At 36.2% G+C, this 24,462-nt stretch overlaps 1 protein-coding gene across 8 annotated transcripts in view; it reads right to left on the bottom strand.

Annotated features, from left to right (window-relative positions):
• Positions 1 to 11,169: 11,169 nt before the first annotated feature.
• The window catches only part of LOC106092407 (FERM, ARHGEF and pleckstrin domain-containing protein 1), a 265,925-nt gene continuing 252,632 nt past the window's right edge, over positions 11,170 to 24,462 (bottom strand). For 6 of the 8 annotated variants that reach the window (XM_059363710.1, XM_059363705.1, XM_059363706.1 and 3 more), the window contains 5 exons: positions 21,160 to 21,631; positions 17,812 to 18,324; positions 17,688 to 17,708; positions 12,115 to 12,571; positions 11,170 to 12,050 (listed from right to left, as the gene is read on the bottom strand). In XM_059363710.1, coding sequence (XP_059219693.1) covers positions 11,978 to 12,050; positions 12,115 to 12,571; positions 17,688 to 17,708; positions 17,812 to 18,324; positions 21,160 to 21,631 — 1,536 coding nt within the window. In that variant the 3' untranslated portion in view covers positions 11,170 to 11,977. Of the gene's footprint in view, positions 12,051 to 12,114; positions 12,572 to 17,687; positions 17,709 to 17,811; positions 18,325 to 21,159; positions 21,632 to 24,462 lie in introns of those variants that run through there. The other 2 variants (XM_059363712.1, XM_059363713.1) reach the window with 2 other exon arrangements.

Genomic DNA, 24,462 nt, shown 5'->3' with positions numbered 1-24,462 from the left:
TGAAGTTCGCAAAACTAACGAAGTTACAACAATTTCAAACTCACGTTGATATTTTTTGCGTTTTTTGGATATCAATTCTGCGATTTTGAGCTTGTTTTTTGAAGAGAAATCATAGGAGTTGCACTAAACCGATTTTTTTGCCATTATCTTGAATACTCTATACTCAACTCGAAAATTTTTTTCGTATCAAAAAATGATTTTTTTCATAAGGGGTTAGCCTTTGCTAAAAAAATGCAAAAAAAAATAAAATGTGAAATTTTAAGTAATTCTGTTTATTTTATGAATCGTCTTCGAATTTCGAACTGCGGAATGCTAGAAAATATTCGAAATTCGAAAAAATGAAGGAGTTACAGCGTTGTTGGCCTTGAAAACGACTTTGAATTTTTACGGCCAAAATAAATTGGTGTTTGCTATGTTTTCCATAGCAACCTTTACAGTATCGCTTCATGCAGCACCACTACGGAAAGAGATTTTCTCCACGAATCCAACGGTGTCTGAAAAATTGTAAAGTTTGCAAAACTAAGGAAGTTACAGCAGATGCAAACTCAAGTTGGTTTTTTTGAATTTTTGGCATATGAATTATGCGATTTTGATGCAATACTCTGAAGATTTCAAGGAAATGGGGAAGGGCGTTGCTTCGTCCAGCACCATTACGGAAAGAGATTTTCTTCACGAATCCAACGGTGTCCTCAGAATGTTGAAGTTCGCAAAACTAACGAAGTTACAGCAATTTGAAACTCACGTAGATTTTTTTGCCATTTTTTGGATATCAATTATGCGATTTTGAGCTTGTTTTTTGAAGAAAAAACATAGGAGTTGCGCTAAACCGATTTTTTTGCCATAATCTTCAATACTCTATACTCAACTCGAAAATTTTTTTTGCATCAAAAATTTAAATTTTTCATAAGGGGTTAGCCTTTGCTAAAAAATTGCAAAAAAAATAAAATGTGGATTTTTAAGTAATTCTGTTTATTTTACGAATTGTCTTCGAATTTCGAACTCCGGAATGCTAGAAAATATTCGAAAAAATTAAGAAATTACAGCGTGTTTGACCTTGAAAACGACCTTGAATTTTTACGCCCAAAAACGTTTGCTTTTTGTCATGGTTTTCATAGACAACTCTACAGAATTGCTTCATGTAGCACCACTACGGAAGGAGATTTTCCCCACGAATCCAACAATGTCCGAAAAATTCTAAAGTTTGCCAAAATATGGAAGTTACAGCAATAACAATCTCAAGACGGTTTTTTTTTTGATTTTTTTTGGATATGAATTATGCAATTTCGATGCAATACTCTGAAGATTTCAAGGAAATGGGAAAGAGTGTTGCTTCGTCCAGCACCACTACGGAAAGAGATTTTCTTCACAAATCCAACGGTGTCCTCAGAATGTTGAAGTTCGCAAAACTAACGAAGTTACAGCAATTTGAAACTCACGTAGATTTTTTGCGTTTTTTGGATATCAATTATGCGATTTATAGCTTGTTTTTTGAAGAAAAAAACATAAGAGTTGCACAAAATCGAATTTTTTAGCAAAACTGGGGGTGTTACGGAATTTCAAACTCACCTTGATATTTTTTTGCATTTTTTGGATATCAATTATGCGATTGTGAGTTTGTTCTACGAAGAAAAAACATAGGAGTTGCACTAAAGCGACTACAACTCAACACAACCCAAAAGGATGAAGACAAATATGGCAACTAACTTTATCAAAAAAGTTATAGACCTTAGTGACGAGCAATATATTACACGCAATATAGCAAAAATAGAAACCATATTAAAATTAAACAATTTTCCACCTTCACTTATAAAGACTCTAATTCAGAATGTTATATCCCCCAAACAATACAAATATGAAAAATCATCGGAAAATACTTATTTTCACAGTGTACCATATATTCCCAAATTAACAGAGAACCGTGCTTGGCCACCAAACAGAGAAAATGAAAACAACAATCGCATACAAATCAAACCACACACTACAAAAGCTGTTCACAATCACAACTACCAAAGCAGACAAACCCCAACTAGACAATGTAGTTTACGAGTTGACGTGCAATGGCAAAGAAGGGGAACAATGCAATATGTGATATGTGGGCACCACTCGACGAAAACTGAAGATACGAATGGCAGAGCACGAAGCAGACATCAAGAAAGGCAGAGAAAGCACAGCTTTATCACAACATATTAAAGGGACGGGACACAACACTGACTTAAAAATTGTCAGAATTCTTGACAGAGAGAGAGAGAGAGGAATGAAAATAAGAGGTATACTTTTGAAAGTTTACGTATATAGCAGAGGATAGAGACGTCGATGAACACGAAAGATGCAAAGATAATACAAAGCTACAGTATTCCGTTTCAATAATTTAGAGTGTAAACATAGTTCTGTGACATTAGTTTTTAATTTTTCGCTGCAATATTTTACATTTTATTTATTTTTTTATTTATTATAAATGTGTGTCGTGTTTTTTAATAAATTAAGTCCAGTTTTTTAATAAATTAAGAGAATAATGCAATTGTAAACATATGTAAGTAAAAACTAAAAAAGTAACAAAACAGAACAAAATATTTAAAATGCGTCTCTTGTTAATAGATTTCACTAAATAAACTCTTGAAAAAGTTGGAAAAAAGCCGACGAAACGTCGAGAAAAGAATGAAATAAACTTGTTTTATTTTCATTTTGAAACATATTGACCCTAACAACCCGCAAAAATCACGTGAGAGATTATAGAGCAACAGTGGTCACTAATAACAACAATAAACCGATTTTTTTGCCTTAAACTTCACTGCTGTATACTCAACTCGAAAAATTTTTCGCATCAAAAATTTAAAATTTTCATAAGGGGTTAGTTAGCCTTTGCTAAAAAAAATGCAAAAAAAAAAATAAAATGTCAAATTTCAAGTAATTATATTTAATTTATGATTTGTGTTCGAATTGCGAACTGCGGAATGCTAGAAAATTATCGAAATTCGAAAAAATGAAGGAGTTACAGCGTTTTTGGCCTTGAAAACGACTTTGAATTTTTACGCTCAAAAAAATTTGGTTTTTACGATGTTTTTATAGAAAACTTTACAGTATTGCTTCATATAGCACTGCTGCGAAAAGAGATTTTTGCCACGAATCCAACAGTGTCTGAAAAATTGTAAAGTTTGCAAAACTAAGGAAGTTACAGCAACTGCAAACTCAAGATGGTTTTTTTGAATTTTTGGCATATGAATTATGCGATTTTGATGGAATACACTGAAGATTTCAAGGAAATGGGAATTAGTGTTGCTTCGTCCAGCACCATTACGGAAAGAGATTTTCTTCACGATTCCAACGCTGTCCTCAGAATTTTGAAGTTTGCAAAACTAAAGAAGTAACAGCAATTTCAAACTTACGTTGATTTTTTTTTAGGATTTTTAGATATCAATTATGCGATTTTGAGCTTGTTCTATGAAGAAAAAACATAGGAGTTGCACTAAACTGAATTTTTGCACCATAATCTTCACTTCTGTGTACTCAACTTGAAAATTTTTTTCGCATCAAAAATTGAAAATTTTCATAAGGGGTTAGCCTTTGCTAAAAAAATGCAAAAAAAATAAAATGTGAAATTTTAAGTAATTCTTTTTATTTTACTAATCGTCTTCGAATTTCGAACTGCGGAATGCTAGAAAATTTTCGAAATTCGAAAAAGTCAAGGAATTACAGCGTTGTTGGCCTTGAAAACGACTTTGAATTTTTACGCCCAAAAAAGTTTGCTTTTGTCATGTTTTTCATAGAAAACTTTACCGTATTGCTTCATGTAGCATCACTACGGAAAGAAATTTTTATCACGAATCCAACGGTGTCTGAAAAATTGTAAAGTTTGCAAAACTAAGGAAGTTAGAGCAATTGCAAACTCAAGTTGGTTTTTTTGAATTTTTGGGATATCAATTATGCGATTTTTATGTAATACTCTGAAGATTTCAAGGAAATGGGAAAGAGTGTTGCTTCGGCCAGCACCATTACAGAAAGAGATTTTCTTCACAAATCCAACGGTGTCCTCAGAATGTTGAAGTTCGCAAAACTAACGAAGTTACAGCAATTTGAAACTCACGTTGATTTTTTTTAGGTTTTTTGGATATCAATTCTGCGATTTTGAGCTTGTTTTTTGAAGAAAAATCATAGGAGTTGCACTAAACCGATTTTTTTGCCATAATCTTCAATACTCTATACTCAACTCGAAAATTTTTTTCGCATCAAAAATTTGAAATTTTCATAAGGGGTTAGCCTTTGCTTAAAAAATGCAAAAAAAATAAAATGTGAAATTTTAGGTAATTCTGTTTATTTTATGAATCGTCTTGGATTTTGAACTGCGGAATGCTAAGAATTTTTCGAAATTCGAAAAAATGAAGGAGTTACAGCGTGTTTGACCTTGAAAAAGACTATACATTTTTGGGCCCAAAAAGTTTTGTTTTTGTGATATTTTTATAGAAAATTTTAATGTATTGCTTTATCCAGCAACACTGCGGAAAGAGATTTTCTTCACGAATCCAACGGTGTTCTCGGAATATTGAAGTTCGCAAAACTAAGGAAGTTACAATAATTTCAAACTCAAGTTGACTTTTTGCATTTTTTGGATATCAATTATGCGATTTTGAGTTTGTTTTTTGATGAAAAAAACATAGGAGTTGCACTAAACCGAATTTTTTGTCTTAAACTTCAATACTCTATACTCAATTGGAACATTTTTTTCGCATCAAAAATTTAAAATGTTTATAACATAACATTCATGTTCATGTTCACGCTACATCCTTGAAAAATTGAGAAATTGGTCTGAAATTTCGCACAGATCCGAATTTTGTCCATAGTTAAGTTCGAGCTTGGGTCAAATCGGATCATATTTGAATGTAGCTGCCATATAGACCGATCTGCCGATTTAGTGTCTCGAGGCCATAAAAACTACATTTATTACCCGATTTCGCTGAAATTTGAAACTGTGAGTTTTTTTAAGCTTCCCAAAATCGGACTCAAATATGGTTAAGATCGGACTATAGTTAGATATAGCTGTCATATCATACAATACTCTGATTTAGAGTCTTAAGACCCTAAATGCCGCATTTATTATCCGATTTCTCTGAAATTTGAAGCTGTGAGTTTTTTAAGCTTTCCGTCATCCGACCTAAATGTGCTCCACATTGGAACATATTTGAATATAGTTGCTATATAGATCAATCTTACGATGTTGGGTCATGGGCCCATAAATGAAGCATTTACGACCGACTTTAGTATTTTGATGACCGAATTTAAGCTGGATTAGATTTCTCTTTATCCTGCCGTGGATATTTATTCTGTTTTAAGGTTTTGGACCCCAACAATTCACATTTATCACCCGATTTTGCAGCAATTTGGTACTTTTTTCCGGACCACTATGTATACGTGCTGAATTTTTCCAGATCGGACAAGTGTTTGGGAAATCCGATTTCATGAATAAACTTCTTGAATTAAAAAATGGTGAATTTTTCATCAGATTCCCAGAAAGAAAGAATTTGACCATTTGTTTATAATAAAGAGAGATACTTACCGTGTTTACATTATCTAGGCTCGGTTTAAATAATAACAAATAGATATAGGCTGAATATTATTTATTTTATTTAAAATAAAAAAGTAATTCAATTGTTGTGTTTTTACATTAAAAATATGTTCTCTTATATTTTATTTTATTGACAAACATTTTTTTTGCATATGTATCTTATTTTAAGCATATTTAAATACTTTTTTAATTTCCTTTTTATACATGTCATACAGGGACGTAGCCAGGATTTTATTAGGGGGGGGGTCCCACCCCTCATTTTTTCAAAATCGAAAATTGGCAAAATTCTTCAGTTAGTGTGAAGTTGATAGAGATACCTCAATCTTTTTTTTGAAAATTGTGGTCGCTATTGGTTTTTTGAACTGATCTCTAGGCTGTGACATTTGGTCATAAGTCGATCTAGCCATTGCCATCAGTCTGTCTGTATGTCCAAAGCACGCTTACTTTCGAAGGAGTAAAGCTAGCAGTTTGAAATTTTGCATGAATACTTCTTTTTAGTGTAGGTCGGTTAGTATTGTAAATGGGCCATATCGGTCAATGTTTTGATACAGCTGCCCTATAAACCGATCTTGGATCTTGACTTCTTAAGTCATCAGAGGGGCAATTCTTATCCGATATAGCTGTCATATAAACCGATCATGGGTTTTGAATTCTTCAGCCTCTACGGGGCGTAATTCTTATCCGATTTTTTTTGCCTTAATCTTCAATACTCTATACTCAGCTCAAAAAATTTTTTCGTATATGAAAATTTGAAATTTTCCTTTGCTAAAAAAATGCAAAAAAAAAATAAAATGTGAAATTTTAAGTAATTCTGTTTATTTTACGAATCGTCTTCAAATTTCGAACTGCGGAATGCTAGAAAATATTCGAAATTCGAAAAAATGAAGGAGTTACAGCGTGTTTGACCTTGAAAACGACCTTGAAGTTCGCAAAACTAAGGAAGTAACAGCAATTTTAAACTCATGTAGATTTTTTTGCGTTTTCTGGATATCAATTGTGCGATTTTGAGCTTGATTTTTGAAGGAAAAACATAGGAGTTGCGCTAAACCGATTTTTTTGTCATTATCTTCAATACTCTATACTCAACTCGAAATTTTTTCCGCATCAAAAAATTGAAATTTTTCATAAGGGGTTAGCCTTTGCTAAAAAAATAAAAAAAAAAAATAAAATGTGAAATTTCATGTAAGTCTATTTACTTTACGAATCATCTTCGAATTTCGAACTGCGGAATGTCAGAAAATATTCGAAATTCGAAAAATTGAAGGAGTTACAGCATGTTTGACCTTGAAAACGACCTTGAATTTTTACGCCCAAATAAGATGTTTTTTTGTGATGTTTTTCATAGAAAACTTTACAGTATTGCTTCATGTAGCACCACTGCGGAAAGAGATTTTCTTTAAGAATCAACGGGGTCTGAAAAATTGTAAAGTTTGCCAAAATAATGAAGTTACAGCAATTGCAAACTCAAGTTGTTTTTTTTTTTTGCATTTTTGGGATATGAATTATGCAATTTTGATGCAATACTCTGAAGATTTCAAGGAAATGGGAAAGAGTGCTGCTTCATCCAGCACCATTACGGAAAGAGATTTTCTTCACGATTTCAACGGTGTCCTCAGAATTTTGAAGTTTGCAAAACTAAAGAAGTTACAGCAATTTCAAACTCACACAGATTTTTTTTGCCTTTTTTGGATATTAATTATGCGATTTTGAGCTTGTTTTTAGAAGAAAAAACATAGGAGTTGCACTAAACCGATTTTTTTGCCATTATCTTCAATTCTGTATACTCAACTCGAAAAATTTTTTCGCATCAAAAATTGAAAATTTTCATAAGCCTTTGCTAAAAAAATGCAAAAAAAATAAAATGTGAAATATTATGTAATTCTGTTTATTTTACGAATCGTCTTTGAATTTTGAACGGCGGAATGCTAGAAAATGTTCGAAATTCGAAAAAATGAAGGAGTTACAGCGTTGTTGGCCTTGAAAACGACTTTGAATTTTTACGGCCAAAATAAATTGGTGTTTGCTATGTTTTCCATAGCAACCTTTACAGTATCGCTTCATGTAGCACCTCTACGGAAAGGGATCTATGTCACGAATCTAACGGTGTCTGAAAATTTGTAAAGTTTGCCAAAATAGGGAAGTTACAGCAATTGCAAACTCAAGTTGGTTTTTTTGAATTTTTGGGATATGAATTATGCGATTTTGATGCAATACACTGAAGATTTCAAGGAAATGGGAAATAGTATTGATTCGTCCGGCACCACTACGGAAAGAGAATTTCTTCACGAATCCAACGGTGTCCTCAGAATGTTGAAGTTCGCAAAAGTAACGAAGTTTCAACAATTTCAAACTCACGTTGATATTTTTTGAATTTTTTGGATATCAATTATGCGATTTTGAGCTTGTTTTTTGAAGAAAAATCATAGGAGTTGCACTAAACCGATTTTTTTGCCATTATCTTCAATTCTGTATACTCAACTCGAAAAATTTTTTCGCATCAAAAATTGAAAATTTTCTTAAGGGGTTAGCCTTTGCTAAAAAAATGCAAAAAAAATAAAATGTGAAATATTATGTAATTCTGTTTATTTTACGAATCGTCTTCGAATTTTGAACGGCGGAATGCCAGAAAATATTCGAAATTCGAAAAAATGAAGGAGTTACAGCGTCGTTGGCCTTGAAAACGCCCAAAAAAGCTTGCTTTTTGCCATGTTTTCCATAGCAACCTTTACAGTATCGCTTCATGTAGCACCTCTACGGAAAGGGATTTTTGTCACGAATCTAACGGTGTCTGAAAATTTGTAAAGTTTGCCAAAATAGGGAAGTTACAGCAATTGCAAACTCAAGTTGGTTTTTTTGAATTTTTGGGATATGAATTATGCGATTTTGATGCAATACACTGAAGATTTCAAGGAAATGGGAAAGAGTGTTGCTTCGTCCAGCACCATTAAAATACAAGAACTGACTAGCGGGAAAAGTTCCACTTTAGTTTTCCATAGCTCTACAGGTTATTGGGTTCTTTAAAGCGTTTTATATTAACTTAATGTAATGGGAAGTGTAGCTGTATTCTTTCTACCTTCTATCCATTTGTCTTAATGAGGCCGTAACAAAATGTAACGGCTAATGAAACACATTGTTTGGTATGGGTATGTGTATATAGCTTTATAAATCCTTTATTCGTCATTATTATTTTTTAAATATTAATAAAAATTTGTCTGTTTCCCATTCATTATCTCATGATTATTCGTAGCATTAATAATTTTAAAATTTATTCTAAACAGTACATACAAAAGAAAATAATACTTAACTTTTCTAATCGAATGACAGAGTTATATATATTAAAAATTAAAACTCATAAAAACAGATTATGAATGTTGTTCTTGTTTCACTAATATTTAGAATTAATAATTTCCATGAATTAAAAACAAAGAAGATTTAAGGCAACTTTTGTATAAATATGTTGACTTTTATAAATAAAAAAAATTTAATTTTTTTTCTCGTGTCTAGTTCAATAATCATTACATTTCGTTTAAAGAATAAAATTGACAACAATATTTGTTTTTAATTTTTTTTGTTAAATTAAATTTCTATATAATTTTATGTATAAAATATGTATAAGTTTAACTTAATTTAGAAGACATTTAAGAAGGATATATAGAAAATATACATTTGTTTTTGTAAGTGTGTGATTGTGTTGCTTATAAAATTTATTATAAATAATTCGGTGTGTTCGATACATATTTGGATAAATATTTTTTTGTTATAATAAATTTATTTTTTTATTATTGATTTTTCATATACACACAAAAATGCACAATTTAGAATGTATGGGTTGTGTTATTAGAATAGTTGGGCCATTTCTGTTTGTACGGTCGAAAAAGGAATTTTGATAAGATAAAATGTTAAAGGAAAATTTTCTATAAAAACATTTTTCATTGGAAGGTTCATTGAAAATTTTTTGTACAAAAGATTTTATGGAAATTTTTTTTTTAGATTTTTTTGCGTTTTGTGGATATCAATTATGCGAATTTGAGCTTGTTTTTTGAAGAACATAGGAGTTGCACTAAACCGAATTTTTTGCCATAATCTTCAATTCTGTATACTCAACTCGAAAAATTTTTTCGCATCAAAAATTGAAAATTTTCATAAGGGGTTAGTTAGCTTTTGCTAAAAAAATGCAAAAAAAAAAATAAAATGTGAAATTTTAAGTAATTCTGTTTATTTTACGAATCGTCTTCGAATTTCTAACTGCGGAATGCTAGAAAATTTTCTGTATATATAATTCTGTATACTCAACTCGAAAAATTTTTTCGCATCAAAAATTGAAAATTTTCATATGGGGTTAGTTAGCTTTTGCTAAAAAAATGCAAAAAAAAATAAAATGTGAAATTTTAAGTAATTCTGTTTATTTTACGAATCGTCTTCGAATTTCTAACTGCGGAATGCTAGAAAATTTTCGAAATTCGAAAAATTTAAATTTATTATAAATTGTTTACAAAATTTTCAACAAAAATTTTTTTTACAAAATTTTCAACAAAAATTTTTTTAAGAAAATTTTCAATAATTTTTTTTGATAGAAAAGTTGCTGTGAAAACTTTTTGAAAGAAAATTTGTAATATAATTTTTTTTATAAGAAATTTTAAATTTTTTATAGAAAATTTTCAAAATTTTTCATGAAAAATTTTTAAAATTTTTTATAGAAAATAAAATTCTCTTTATATAGAAAATTGCCAATGAAAACTTTATGACAGAATTTTTTTTTTATAGAAAATATTCAGTAAATTTTCAAAAAATTTTTTATAGAAAATTTTCAAAAAATTTTTTATAGAAAATTTTCAAAAAATTTTTTGTAGAAAATTTTTAATGAAAATTTTTCTGTAGCAAATTTTCAAAGAATTATTTTTTGTAGCAAATTTTCAATGAAAATTTTTTTACAGAAAATTTTCAATGAACATTTATTAATAGAAAATTTTTTCAACGAAAATTTTCAATAAAATTTTTTTTATTGAAAATTATTTATATAAAAAAATTTAAATTTTTAATGAAAATTTCTTGTATAGAAAAATTTCAATGAACATTTTTATATAGAAAATTATCAATAAAAAAATTTTATAGAAAATTTTTAATAAGCATTTTTTTTACAAAATTTCTAATAAACATTTTTTTATAAAAAATTTTCAATAACAATTTTTTTACATAAAACTTTTAATGAAAATTTATTTATTGAAAAATTTTTATATAAAGAAACTAAAATTTTTTATAGAAAATTTTCAATGAAAATTTAGGGAAGGGGTGGTCTCCCGAACACTTGGTCCGACAATTGGATATAAGATATGTTTTATAGTCTTAAATACCTTTCATTTGAGTCCCATATTGTCATGATTGGTCTATATATATATATATATATATACATATATATATATGTATATATATATATGTATATATATATATATATATATATATATATATATATATATATATATATATATATATATATATATATATATATATATATATATATATATATATATATATATATATATATATATATATATATATATATATATATATATATATATATATATTTATATATAAATATATTTGGTAGGGGGCCGCCCCCCCTAGGTGCCAGATCCGAAATTTCGATACCAAATTTGTGTTTTTAGGTTACTATAAGAGAGCACACAAAATTTCGCTAAAATCGCACCATCCATCTCCGAGATCAGGTGATTCTGAAAATTAGGGTAAGGGCGAGGGGCCGCCCCCCTCCTTCAGATATCAGAAAATCTTGTACGCTATTTTCACCCCGGGACCATTATGCACCATCTGTGTTCATTGAAAATTTTCTATAAAAATTTTTATTAAAAATTTAAAAAATATATTAAAATTTTAAAAAAATATTAAAAATTAAAAAAAAAATTTTACATTTAAAAAAAAAAAACATATTAAAAATTAAAAAAAAAATATTGAAAGTTTTTTAAACGAAATTGTTATTGAAAATTCCTTTGAAGAAATTGATATTAAAAAATTCCTTTAAAAAAAATTTACATGAAAGAAAATTTTCTTTAAAAAAATTGGTTTTTTAAAATTTTTGATAAAGAATTTTTTTAAACATTCTGTAAAGATTTCTTTTTTTAGTTTTTTTCTACCAAAATTCATTTTTTTACTAAACTAACAGCAATGGCCTTTACACTATGCTAATAACGTGCTTCTTCTTCTACTCTTTTTCTTTCAAAAAAATATTTTTTTCAAAAATACTTTAAGGCACTTTTTTCTTATAAGACTTTTCATTTTCTTTACAAATTATATATGCACTTGGTTAATTGCACAAAAGTGTTGGTACACCAGTGACTTGGCTTTGGCCCCTTTTTCTTAAGTTCTCCAAAATTCCCCACTCTTTGCTCAGATAAGAAAACGATAAAACTAATGATGAGCTGAGGCGTGTATATTTTTAAAATCTTGGGTTTGAGTGGTACTGCGTAAAACTTCCAACCATCTGAAAATAGAAAAAAAAACAATTTTTAGAAAATATTTTTCTTAAAAATTTGCTCACTGCTCACCTTTCGTATGTATGCATACTTTCCGCTCGGAAAAAGTATTCGTGATTCTTAAAGGATAGCTTGAAAACGAATTCCTTTTGTACAGCATCTTGCATGCCGGGTGGACCGACCGTATAGCCCAATAGCGGCAGACTGGCCAGCGCAAATTCGTCCTGATACGATTTATAGAAATACACACAGAATGAGGTAAAGACCACCCAGAGCTTTTGCCAGCCACTGCTGTTCTTGAATTTACGCAACAAATAACCGGAAAGTTGATTTTCGGCCGAGATGAGATGATCGCCCAAACCGACGGTGGCGCCACGATGCCAACAGACGTGTGTGGCAGTATTGCTTCGCGAGGGTGGCGTTGTGTTTTGTGTACTTTGTTGCTGTTGTTGCTGGAGCAGCTGCTGGGCTGTCATCGAGGCATTGCCATTGGTTAAACCTAACAGATCGAGGCCTTCTTCGGATGAGGCTATATGGGGGTTATCATCGATAAGGATTCAGAAAGAAAAAGAAACGCTTGAGTAATAGTTGAAAAAAAATCATGTAAGAACTATTTTTGGATTGACAATGTGAGTTGAGATATTGTTGTAAAAATTCTAAAATTTAGAAATGGCAGCCCTAGCTCTACGTTATTCACGATGAATGAGGATGCCCTCACCACAATTATGGTGCATTTCCATTGCATTAGTCGTTAAATGACGTGGCTGCCCGTTATTTCAATGGGATCAGACTATCTCGCCATAATTCTCTTTAATCACCGATCCGACTTCCCCAACTCCTCAATTCAGTTATATTGAACGTCGCGGCATACGAAAGAAACCAGAGAAGGGCCAACTGGGAGAAATCAACGGAACAGATGCAGAAGTTGGGGTTCCCCTAGGGAGCCTCTGGAGGAAGCAAGGAAACTGGAGGCCGCAGTGGATCTTGTCACGGGATGACTGAACAAAGCCTTTTTGAAGCCATGTCTCGAACGAGTACCGCCGCGTAAAACCAGTCACCGGAGCTGGAGGTACTAAGGATGGAGACCAGGAAGCTCTTTAATAAGGTCAAGATAGAGAGAACACTGCACAGGGCTGAGAGTATCGTGAGGCCCTTGGAAAGTTCAAGAAGAAGACGAGGAACGGAATTTTTTGGAGAATTGGAAATGTGCCCTCGATTGATCCTACCACGCTTAGCTCTCTGAGGAGGGAAGACGGGAATTAAACCGAGAATAGTCAGGAGACGGTGAAACTTCTGATGAAGACGCACTTTCCAGTTGGCCAGAAAGAGGTCGGTGATCCAGATATCGCAATACCTACATATGCGGCCTTGGCGAATGGCCTCATCAGGGACATTGCTGACGAGGAGAAGATAGTGTGGGCAGTTCGCACTTTCCGGCCATTTAAGTCGGCGGAACCTGATGGTATTATCCCGGCCCTGCTGCAGGAGTCCCTTGGAGTCACCCTGCCCTGGCTAGAAGAGGGTTTCGGACGAGCCTGGCATGGTCCTACATACCAAGGTTATGGAGGGAGGTCAGAGTGGTCGTAATCCCCAAGGCGGGAAAAATAAACCATAGTACGATGAAGGATTATAGTCCCATTAGTTTGTCATCGTGTTTGCTGAAAACACTAGAAAAACTGATACACTTGAAGGTCAGAGAGGGACTGACGTCGGAGAACTTTAGTGGGGTATAGCTCAAAGGCAGGTCGGCGGAGACGCCCTTAACGAATTGATACGAGAGGTCGAGACGTCCTTCCGGCTAAAGGTGAACACGCTGGCGACCTTTTTGGATATAGAGGGGCATTCAATAACAAGGAAATAGGTTCTATTGTCGCCGCCTTGGACCGCAGGGGAATTCTACCTATTATCTCCAAATGGGCTGACATTAGGTTTAGGCAGGTTTAGGGAGAAGTGTTATCGCCGATTCTATGGAACTTCGTGATAAATGAAATCCTGTTGGATCTCGGTGGAGATGGCGCCGAAATAATCGCCTATGCGAAAGACGGAAGGTTTCTGTCGACGATCAGCGAGATCATGGAAGGATCACTGAGGAGACTGTCGCGATGGGATACCAGAAAGACGGAGCTGGTGCTCTCGACTTGCAGATACAAGAACGTGATTCAGATTCCTGTCTTTGGAAGGCATCACCCTACAGCTGTAGAAGGAGGCGAATTACCCTGATTCAAAGGCGTTCTAGAAAAGGAATACGGAGGAAAAAACTCGTAAGACACTGTCCGTTTTTTACTCCTGCAGAAGGATGATCGGTACGAAGTGGAGGTAACGCCCAAGATGATTTATTGTCAGACCAGTTCAAACCCACGGGGCATTGGTATGGTGGAGGGCCGTGGATAAGAGGACTCGTACGAGGAAATTCGAAAAGGTCCAGAGACTGGACTGCGGCATAATCACGGGAGCACTGAAATCGGCACCACAGGCCGGTCTGGAGGCAATGCTGGATATGCAGCCCGTTGGGGTCTATATTTGGAACTGCGCCGCGAAGATCGCGCTTAGGCTGAAGGAGCTCGGCATGCTGCAGCAGGATAGCAGAGGCCACAGTTCCATTCTGGGTGTTATGGATGCGAAGAGAAAAACTGAGGAGGATCTCAGACTACTTGGCACCGGTACCGATTGGCATAAGGATATACAGGAGGGTGAATGCTGTGTTTGAGGAGGATGAGACCTGGTTCTTCACTGATGGCTTCGAGATGGAGTCAGGAACTGGATTGGGGGTCTCCTCCGACGCATTCAATATCGGCATGTCTCTGAGAATGCCGGAAGAGGATTGTGCTGTTACACTAGCAGAGGAATGTGATGTTACACTAGCCGAAAAGGAAATTCAGGTACGTGATTTACCGCTCCAAAACTCATGATTATGTGGACAGAATGTCAAGTCCTTGGGTTCGAGGACGGTGAGATCGAGGTATGTGGCTGATTTTTTGGAGTCACGGGATAGGCTCCAAGTCCACGATGTGACGAGTACATAGGTTCCCGGACATGAAGGTATTCCAGAAAATATGAGAGCATACGAATGCGCCAGCAGAGGTTCATCTACGCCGTGCGAATCAGTCGCAGGTCTTGCCCACGCGCTCATTGTCGAGCTAATGAACATGGTAGATTAGACGGCCAGAACGGCGACGGTGGCAAGATGGGACTCGGCGGTTAGTTCTCGGACCGCTAGGGCACTCTGGCCTCTCATCAACCGAAAGAGGACGAAGGAGTTACGGTTGTTCGATAAGAGGTCGCTGAATATCTTAACAGGGGTCTTAACTAGACACTGTGCCATAGGACGCATGGCGGCGCGCATTGAAATACCGCACAATGACTTCTGTAGGAGTTGTCTTGATGAGGATGGGACTATTGAACACTTGCTCTGTTCATGTCCGGGACGCAGGCTCCCTTTTCTGGGGAGGCGGTTCTTCTGCGCTGTAGGTGATCTTGCTAGAACGGCGAGGGTGGTAAGATGGGACTCGGCGTATAGTTTGCCGGACCACTAGGGATCTCTGGCCTATCATCGTATGATGGAGGATGAAGGATGAAGGAGTTACTGGTGTTCGATAAGAGGTCGTTGAGTACCTTAACAGGGGTCATAACTAGACACTGGCCCATAGGCCGCATGGCTGCGCATATGGAAATACCCTACAATGACCTCTACAGGAGTTGTCTTGATGAGGACGAGACTATTGAACACTTGCTCTGTTCATGTCCAAGTCTGCAGGGACGCAAGATCTCTTTTTTTGTGGAGGTGGTTCTTCTGCGTTCTAGGTGATTTTGCGAACGTACCTCTGACAGGTCGGTTAATTCCGGGACGGGATATTTCCGAGATCCGGTTCTCCATTCATCCTGTTTCTTTTTTTTTTGTGTATAACCTCTGAATTTGACTCGAGCTCTCAAATCTTCTTTTTCTTCTCTTTCTTTCTAGGAAAAGATTTGGAGCTGTGTTTACCGCCCTAGGTTTAAGGTAAGAGTGGGGCTCCTTTACAGACTCGCTTAGACAATTTTATTCCACTGTGATACCACAGTAGTGACCAACCAAGGCCTCTGGTGGTAATCGAACCAACGACCCTCGCACTGGCTTTCGGAGCACTATACTAACTCGGTTATAGGGGCGCCTTATCCAATTCTAATGCTGGTGATATTTATGAGGTACTATGTCATGTAAAGACTTCTCGTCAAAAAGGTGTCAAACTGTGGCACGCCCTTCGGATTCGGCATTAACTTGAATTGGACATCACTCATTGATACGTCAGAAGATTGCGTCTTCCCTAATGGAATATTTACTGGTCACCAAAAGCATTTCCATCAGAGTGTACTTAAAAAGAAGTAATTTGCGATGGAGTTCAATTGTGGTTGCATTATATTTGGCTGGGAAATAACAACTGGCTATTGTTGGCGAACTCAAATACCTCAAAGTGAACAAATCGTTTGTGTATCACATAAATCGTTATAATGATACTGGCAGCGTTGTCAAACACCGTAGTGATGGTCCAAAAACTGCAACGACACTTGAAATGGTTCAACGAGTGAAGGCCGAATTAAACAAAATCGACGCCGTAGTGACAATCAAAAAGGCAAACTATCTTGCACCAAAGCACGTGGTCAATTTTCAAACATCGTGATGAAAAAATTTCGTAAACCGATAGCATTTACTTAACCGAGCGCACGAGGGAAAATTTGAGCACGTGCGGTCACTCGAAGTAATTTTCCATCTCAAGTGATGGTATAGGCAGCTGTAACCGGCAATTGGCGCTCTCCAATCGTTTTCATTTAGCCTGGCGTCAAAATAAATGCGATTTATTATCGGGAGACATTTTGGAAGCTGTTTTGGAGTCGTGTACCGACCATGTACCAACAAGTTTCGGCACCGTTGAATCAGCCAAGAATGGCGGAAAATCGTGATCAACACTTCATTTTATTCACACAGCGGCCAAATGCCAATCCGCTGGATCCGCAAGGTTGAGGCAACACTTGGGGGCCACCGTTGCGCAGAAGTTAGCATGACCGCCTATGACGCTGAACGCCTGGGTTCGAATCTTGGCGCGAACATCAGAAACATTTTTCAGCGGTGGTTTTCCCTTCCTAATGGTTGCGACTATGCCATTTTAAAAAATGGTATGGCAGCCATGTAAAAACTTCTCCTCAAAGAGGCACGCCGTTCGGATTCGGCTATAAAAAGAAAGCCCCTTATCATTTAGCTTAGACTTGAATCGGACAGCACTCATTGATATGCGAGAAGTATGGCCATGGTCGTTAATGAAATGTGCATGGGCAAATTTGCATTTGCAAGGTAAGGACTACAAAACATGGCAGTATATGTGCGCTGAAGAAAGTTTTTGTAAACAAAAAGGTCAGGTTTTTTAATGTTGAAGGTTTAAAGTTGAATTGTCTTGGTTTTTAAAAGTTTTCATATATCGTATTTTATGACTTTGCTGATTCCTGATAATGATTTTATGCACGCCAATGAAATGTTGGACTTTCCAGCAGACCATAATTATAACGAAACTTATTTTAACCTTTTAAAAAACGATCTTGTGGTGCAAGAAATCTCTCAAGTAATAATTCAAATTTCATATAGAGAGGGTTGAGGAAGCTTAGAAAGCATTTCTTACTTGGCATTACATCTTCCTTTTCTTGGCAGCCATAAGAAAATTCAAAAAAATTATTCACAATTATTATCATAGAAACAAGACTTAGTTCAAAACAAAAAAAAAGTCCCCTTAAAAAAATACTCACTGCAATTCTTCAGATTGGTCAGCGTCAATTGGGTGTGCGGCTTATTCTTTATATCCGCCGCAGCTTTGGATAACTCAGCCAACCATAAAGTCTTCTCCGCGGTGGTGCAGGCACTAACGGTTATGGCAAATTGTCCTCCAAATATGGAAAATGAGTTATGCTCTCCATTTTCGGTTAGTAAGGAGCGCACGGGAACATGACCCAAAATGCGGAATGATTGATCGATGGGCGATTTGGAGCCATACAATAGAATATCCGAGAACAGGAAGAACATGCGTTGCTGCAATCCACGTTTGGAGTGTTTCAGCAGGCATCCTTGGCGTATGAGGCGACGTTGACTTTGGACCAATTTATCAAAGCCTTTGATGTCGCGCTGCAGCTCACACAAATGTATAAAGTTAAGGGAATCGGGCAATTGATTACGTATTTGTCTTGTGGTGCGGGAGAGCAGATGATAGACTGCTTGGCAATCGGTAAAGTCCAAATGCTCTTCGGTATAGAAGTCACAAAGTCCTGGAAAGGAAAAAATCACAGAGAAAAAGTTTGTAGTATTAATTTAAATGTTAGAAGTCATAAAAAATCACCAAGTGCAAAGTATGAGATAAAATTGGTTAGTAATTGTGCCCTCTACCGGTTAGAGAAGGCAAATCGGGAGTTCGGTTTATAGGTGAGGTATATCGTGGTAAAGACCATTGTGGATTATATTGCGAGTGGCAATTGGAAGTTACAAATAAATATAATGTAAAAAATTTTATGCCAATCTGATAATAATTGCGCCCTCTAGCGGCTCAAGAAGACAAATCTGAAGATCGGCTTATATGTGAGCTTTTATTAAATATGGATCGATTTAAAATACATTTGGCAAAGATGTTGGAAGCCATATGCGAATTCCTGCCAAATCGGATAATAAAAGCGCCCTCTGGAGGCTCAAGAAGTCAAATCAAGAGATCGGTGTATATGGGAGCTATATTAGGTTATGAACTGATTTAGACCATACTATGCACGAATCTTGATACTCATAACAAAAGTTACAGTGCAAAGTCCGAGCCAAATTAGATAATAAATGCGCCCTCTGGAGGCTCATGAAAACAAATCTGGAGATCGGTTTATATGGGAGCTATATTTGATTATGGACTGATTTGTAGTATATTTGCACAAATCTTGGAAGTCATAATAGAAGTTATTGTGCAAAGTCCCAGACAAATCGGAAAATAAATGCGCCCTCTAGGGGCTAAAGAAGTCATATCGAGAGACCGGTTTATATGGTAGCTGTATTAGGTTATGGACCGATTTAGATGATATTTGGCATAAAGACTGAAAGTCATAACAGAAGTCATTATGCAAAATTTTAGTCAAATGGGATAAAAAAAAATGCCCTCTAGCGGCTTATATGGAAGCTATATTAGGTTATGAACCGATTTAGACTATACTTTGTGCGAATCTTGTAAGTCATAACAGAAGATATTGTGATATATTTCAGTCAAATCGCGCAATGATTGCGCCCTCTAGCGGCTCATGAAGACAAATCTGGAGATCGGTTTATATGGGAGCTATATTTGATTATGGACCCATTTGTAGTATATTTGCACAAACCTTGAAAGTCATAATAGAAGTTATTGTGAAAAGTCCTAATTGGATAATAAATGCGCCCTCTTGAGGTTAAAGAAGTCGAATCATGAGATCGGTTTATATCTTAGCTATATTAGGTAATGGACCGATTTAGACCATTTTTTGCATGGAGGCCATGAAGGCAAAAAGTCATAATACAGGTCATTGTGAAAAATTTCAGCCGAATCTGATAATAAATACGCCCTCTAGCGGCCTAAGACGACAAATATGGAGATCGGTTTATATGGGAGCTATATTATTGGGTTGCCCAAAAAGTAATTGCGGATTTTTTAAAAGAAAGTAAATGCATTTTTAATAAAACTTAGAATGAACTTTAATCAAATATACTTTTTTTCTAAAGCAAGCTAAAAGTAACAGCTGATAACTGACAGAAGAAAAAATGCAATTACAAAGTCACAAGCTGTGAAAAAATTTGTCAACGTCGACTATATGAAAAATCCGCAATTACTTTTTGGGCAACCCAATAGGTTATGAAACGATTCAGACCATACTTTGCTCTGAAAGTCATAACAGAAGTCATTACACAAAATTTCAACCCAATCGGATAATAATTGCGCCCTCTAGAGGTTAAAGAAGTCATATCAAGAGATCGATTTATATGGTAGCTATATTAGGTTATGGACCGATTTAGACCATATTTTGGACGAATGCAAAATAGGTTGGAAGTCATAACAGAAGTCATTGCGCAAAATTTCAGCCGAATCGGGTAATAAATACGCCCTCTAGCGGCTTAAGAGGACAAATCTGAAGATCAGTTTATATGGGAGCTACATTAGGTTATGAACCGATTTAGACCGTACTTTGCGCGAATCTTGTAAGTCATAACAGAAGTCTTTGTGCGAAATTTCACCCAATCGCATAATAGTTGCGCCCTCTAGAGGTTAAAGAAGTCATATCAAGAGAAAGACTTAAATGAGGTTATGGATCGATTTAGAAAGTTATAACAGAAGTCATTGTGCAAAATTTCAGCCGAATCGGATAATAAATACGCCCTCTAGCGGCTTAATAAGACAAATCTGAAGATGGGTTTATATGGGAGCTACATTAGGTTATGAACCGATATAGACCATATTTTGAACGAATGCTGAAAGTCATAACAAAAGTCATTGTGCAAAATTTTATCCGAATCGGATAATACATGCGCCCTCTAGCGGCTCAAGGTGCAAAATCTGCAGATCGGCTTATATGAGAGCTTTAGTTATATATGGATCGATTTAAAACATATTTGACATGGATTTTGGGATCCATAACAGAAGTTATTGTGCAAAATTCCAGCAAAAACCGATAATAAATGCGCCCTCTAGAAGTTCAAGATTGGTTTACATGGAAGTTATAGTAGTTAATGAGCCGATTTCGAACATGCTTTGCACGGATGATGGAAGTCATTGTGTAAATTTTCAGCCAAATCGGATATAAATTACGCCTTAAACCCCTACAAGGCGTAATTTATATCCGATTTGGCTGAAATTTTGCGCAATGACTTCTGTTATGATAAGAAGTCAAATCGGGCGATCGGTTTATGTGGGATGTACTCTTATATCGGGTTATGCACCATATTTTGCATGGTTGTTGGAAATCATAACAAACCAACACGCGCCCTCTAGAGGCTTAAGAAGTCGAATCGGGAGATCGGAAGCAATATCAGTTTACAAACCGATTTGGACTTAACCTGTAAATTGGAATCTTTCCGTTCCAACTTTATACTTGTTTTCAACTTACTTTCCAATATCAATTGATAATGCAGCATTCGTTGCATCGGCTTCATCAGCAATTCACCAATGGGTAAGTAACATATCTTTTGTTGTTCGAAATCCTTGTAGATTTGTTGAAAACGATTATCGGTTTCAAACATTTCATTTAAACACTCCAATATTTCACCAAGCGATTGTGCATATTCATCATAGATGGGCAGCACGGCCATATTCTTAAGCATAACATCACCAATGCGATGACTATCATGAGTGCCACGTCCCTCCCACAATACCAAACGATGTTCCAAATCTCTTAGGAAGATATTGTGATGTTGAGCCAAGGATTCAAGCATTTGAAAGAGAGATTGTAGATTTTCCACATCCTCTTCGGATAGCTCTTTGCGGAAATTTGTATTTAGCAATTCCAAATCTTTTTTGTACGTGCGTTCACTCATCAATAGTTCTTTGGACAAAAAGTAGGATTTTTCGGTGGGCCATTTCTGAAGAGAGAGAGAGAGAGAAAAATTTATAACAAATTTATATTAAATTGGGATATAAAGAAAAACTAGATATGAATTATTCTTAAAATTATAACCAATTTTTTGTAAATTTGCCCATTAAGGAACAAGGGACAAAATTCTCACATATCAATGTGTGGTGTCTGATTCAAGCTCAATGATAACTTACTTGAATTGGCTATGGCAGAACATTTGTTCCATTAGCCAAGCGTTCCAATCAAAAATGCAAATTTTGCCCATGAACATTCTAAGGAACAGGGGCAAACTTCTCACATATCAATGAGTGCAGTCCGATTCAAGTTTTTAAGCTTAATGATAACGGGCCTCCTTTTTTTATAGCCGAGTCCGAACGGCGAGCCGAAATGCGACACCTCCTTGGAGAGAAGTTTTACATGGCAAAGTACCTCACAAATGTCGCCAGCATTAGGAGGGGAAAACCACCGGTGGAAATTTTTTCTGATGGTCTCGCCAGGATTCGAACCCAGGCGTTCAGCGTCATAGGCGGACATGCTAACCTCTGCGCTACGGTGGCCTCCAAGCACTTCTTCGAAAATCTCTAACACCAAGTTTCGAGGTGTCTCCCACCACTTGATTCTTCCATCGGGCTCTTGTTCGTTCCGGTTTGCGTGCGCCACCGTGATCGCCTTCAAACGACTTGATTGCCGGGGCTTTTTCATCCGTTCTGACAACATGATCTAGCCAACGCAACCATTGTATTTAGGTGCATTTAACTATGCTATCGTCGTCATACAGCTCGGAGTTCATACGACACCAATATTCTCCATTAACGCAAACTGGTGCACATATTTTGGCAAGGATTTTTCTCTCAAACACCCCAAGTACTGCCTCATCTGATTTCGTAAGTACGCATGCTTCGTAGCCATACAACAACACGGGCAGTATCAGTGTCTTGTATAGTGGAATTTTCGTCTGTCGAGAGTTGGCTCTGCTCCTCAGCTGCATGCTCAATCCAAAGTAGCATCTGTTACCGCGGTGCCGAGGTAGATAAAGTTCCCAAATTTATCCACTTTCTTTAACTGTGTTTACAGGGATTTGTGTGTGTTGATATCATCCACTTTGTCTTATCTCCATTTACTGCTAAATCCATTTTTGTTGATTCTCTTTCGATACTTTCAAAGGCTGCAATTGCTTCTTCCAGTGACCGATCCATAATATCGATGTCGTCGGCATAGGCGAGTAGCATATGTTCTCCTGTGAGGAGTGTGACGTGCCCTTCCACACCTGCTACTCGTATAATCTTCTCCCGCAGGATATTAAAGAGATGGGCTGTTTCCATGTCCAAAACCTCGTTTGGTATTGAACGGTTCGAAGGTTCTTTCCTATTTTAATTGAGGAGCATGTATCACCAAGCGACATCCTGCATAATGGTATCAGTTTTGCAGGGATACCAAACTCAGCCATGGCCAGGGATACCAAACTCAGCATGTATCACCAAGCGACATCCTGCATAATGGTATCAGTTTTGCAGGGATACCAAACTCAGCCATGGCTTGTAAAACCATGGAACGTATAGGACTGTCGAATGCGGTTTTGTAGTCAACGAAAAGGTGTTAGGTGTTGATTTGTCCTTCTCTGGTCTTTTCCAGGATTTGGCTCAGTGTAAATATCTGGTCTATGGTGGATTTACCAGGACACAATTATTTCGTTGAATTTAGACTTTGTTTTTTCATACAGTACGCTCGATAGGATCGTGTATTTGCGATGGGGGCCAGACTTATTCCTCTGTTGTTGGTATATTCCATCTTGTCCCCTTTCTTGTTTACGGGTATGTGTTCTTGTAGCTAAATTGCGCAGATGAACTGATGCTTACGCCTTATCACAGTGTCGCACCCGGTCTTAAACAGTTTAGCCGGCAACCCATCGGCTCCTGCTGCTATATTGTTTTGCAGCCGGTTTACTGTTATATGGACCTTGTTTTGACTAGGTGGTACACATTCTATACCTTAATAAGGAATTGGTTCTTGGCCACCATTATCGGATACCAGCAGCTGGGAAGTGTTCTTTCCACATTTTCAGCACACTATCTGTATCAGTTACCAGATTTCCTTCTTTGTCTCTGCAGGAAGATGTGGCTGTACCAAAGCCATCGGTTTGATGTTTAGTTCTTTGGTAGAACTTTGGGACTTCATTATTACTCTTGTACATCTTAATTCGCTCACACTCACGTCTTTCTATTTCCCTCTCCTTCCTACGGAAGAGACGTTTCTCCTCTTCTTTTTTTCTCCCGATACCTCTCCTTTGCCTGGCGACTTGCCACTGACTGTAATGTTGCCCCGTATGCCGAATTCTTGGCTTCAGTGGCTTTCCCTCATTGTCTCTGCAGTAGGATGTGTCTGTACCAAAGCCATCGTTTTGAAGATTAGTTCTTTGGTAGAACTTCTGGACTTCATTCTGACTCTTGTACAATTCAATTCACTCACGTCTTTCTATTTCCCTCTTCTTCCTACGGAAAAGACGTTTCTCCTTTCTCCCGAATTCTTAGCTTCAGTAGCTTTTTGGCACTCCTGGTCGCCTTGGAGGAGGCTTTTGTTACCCAAGTACAGATGTTGCGGCTCTTTCTATGGAGTGGGCAATGGTTAGCCATTGCGCTGCTATACCATCGGGACAGGGAGTACTTTGTTCAAGCAATTGAGTCAGCCGAGTGGAGTATGACATTGTCACTTGTTGTGTTTGCAGCTTTTCGATGTTCAGCTTCCGTGCAGTGTTAGATCGTACGTTTCTAGCCATACCAAGATGAGTGCAAACCTTTGCTGCAACAAGGTAATGATCCGAATCGATTTCGCCCTTTGGAT

The sequence above is a fragment of the Stomoxys calcitrans genome, chromosome 2 (genome assembly GCF_963082655.1).
Source record: "Stomoxys calcitrans chromosome 2, idStoCalc2.1, whole genome shotgun sequence".
Taxonomy (NCBI): Eukaryota; Metazoa; Arthropoda; class Insecta; order Diptera; family Muscidae; genus Stomoxys; species Stomoxys calcitrans.
Note: the sequence above shows the minus strand (reverse complement) of the source record. Positions and strands in the feature narration are given on the sequence as shown.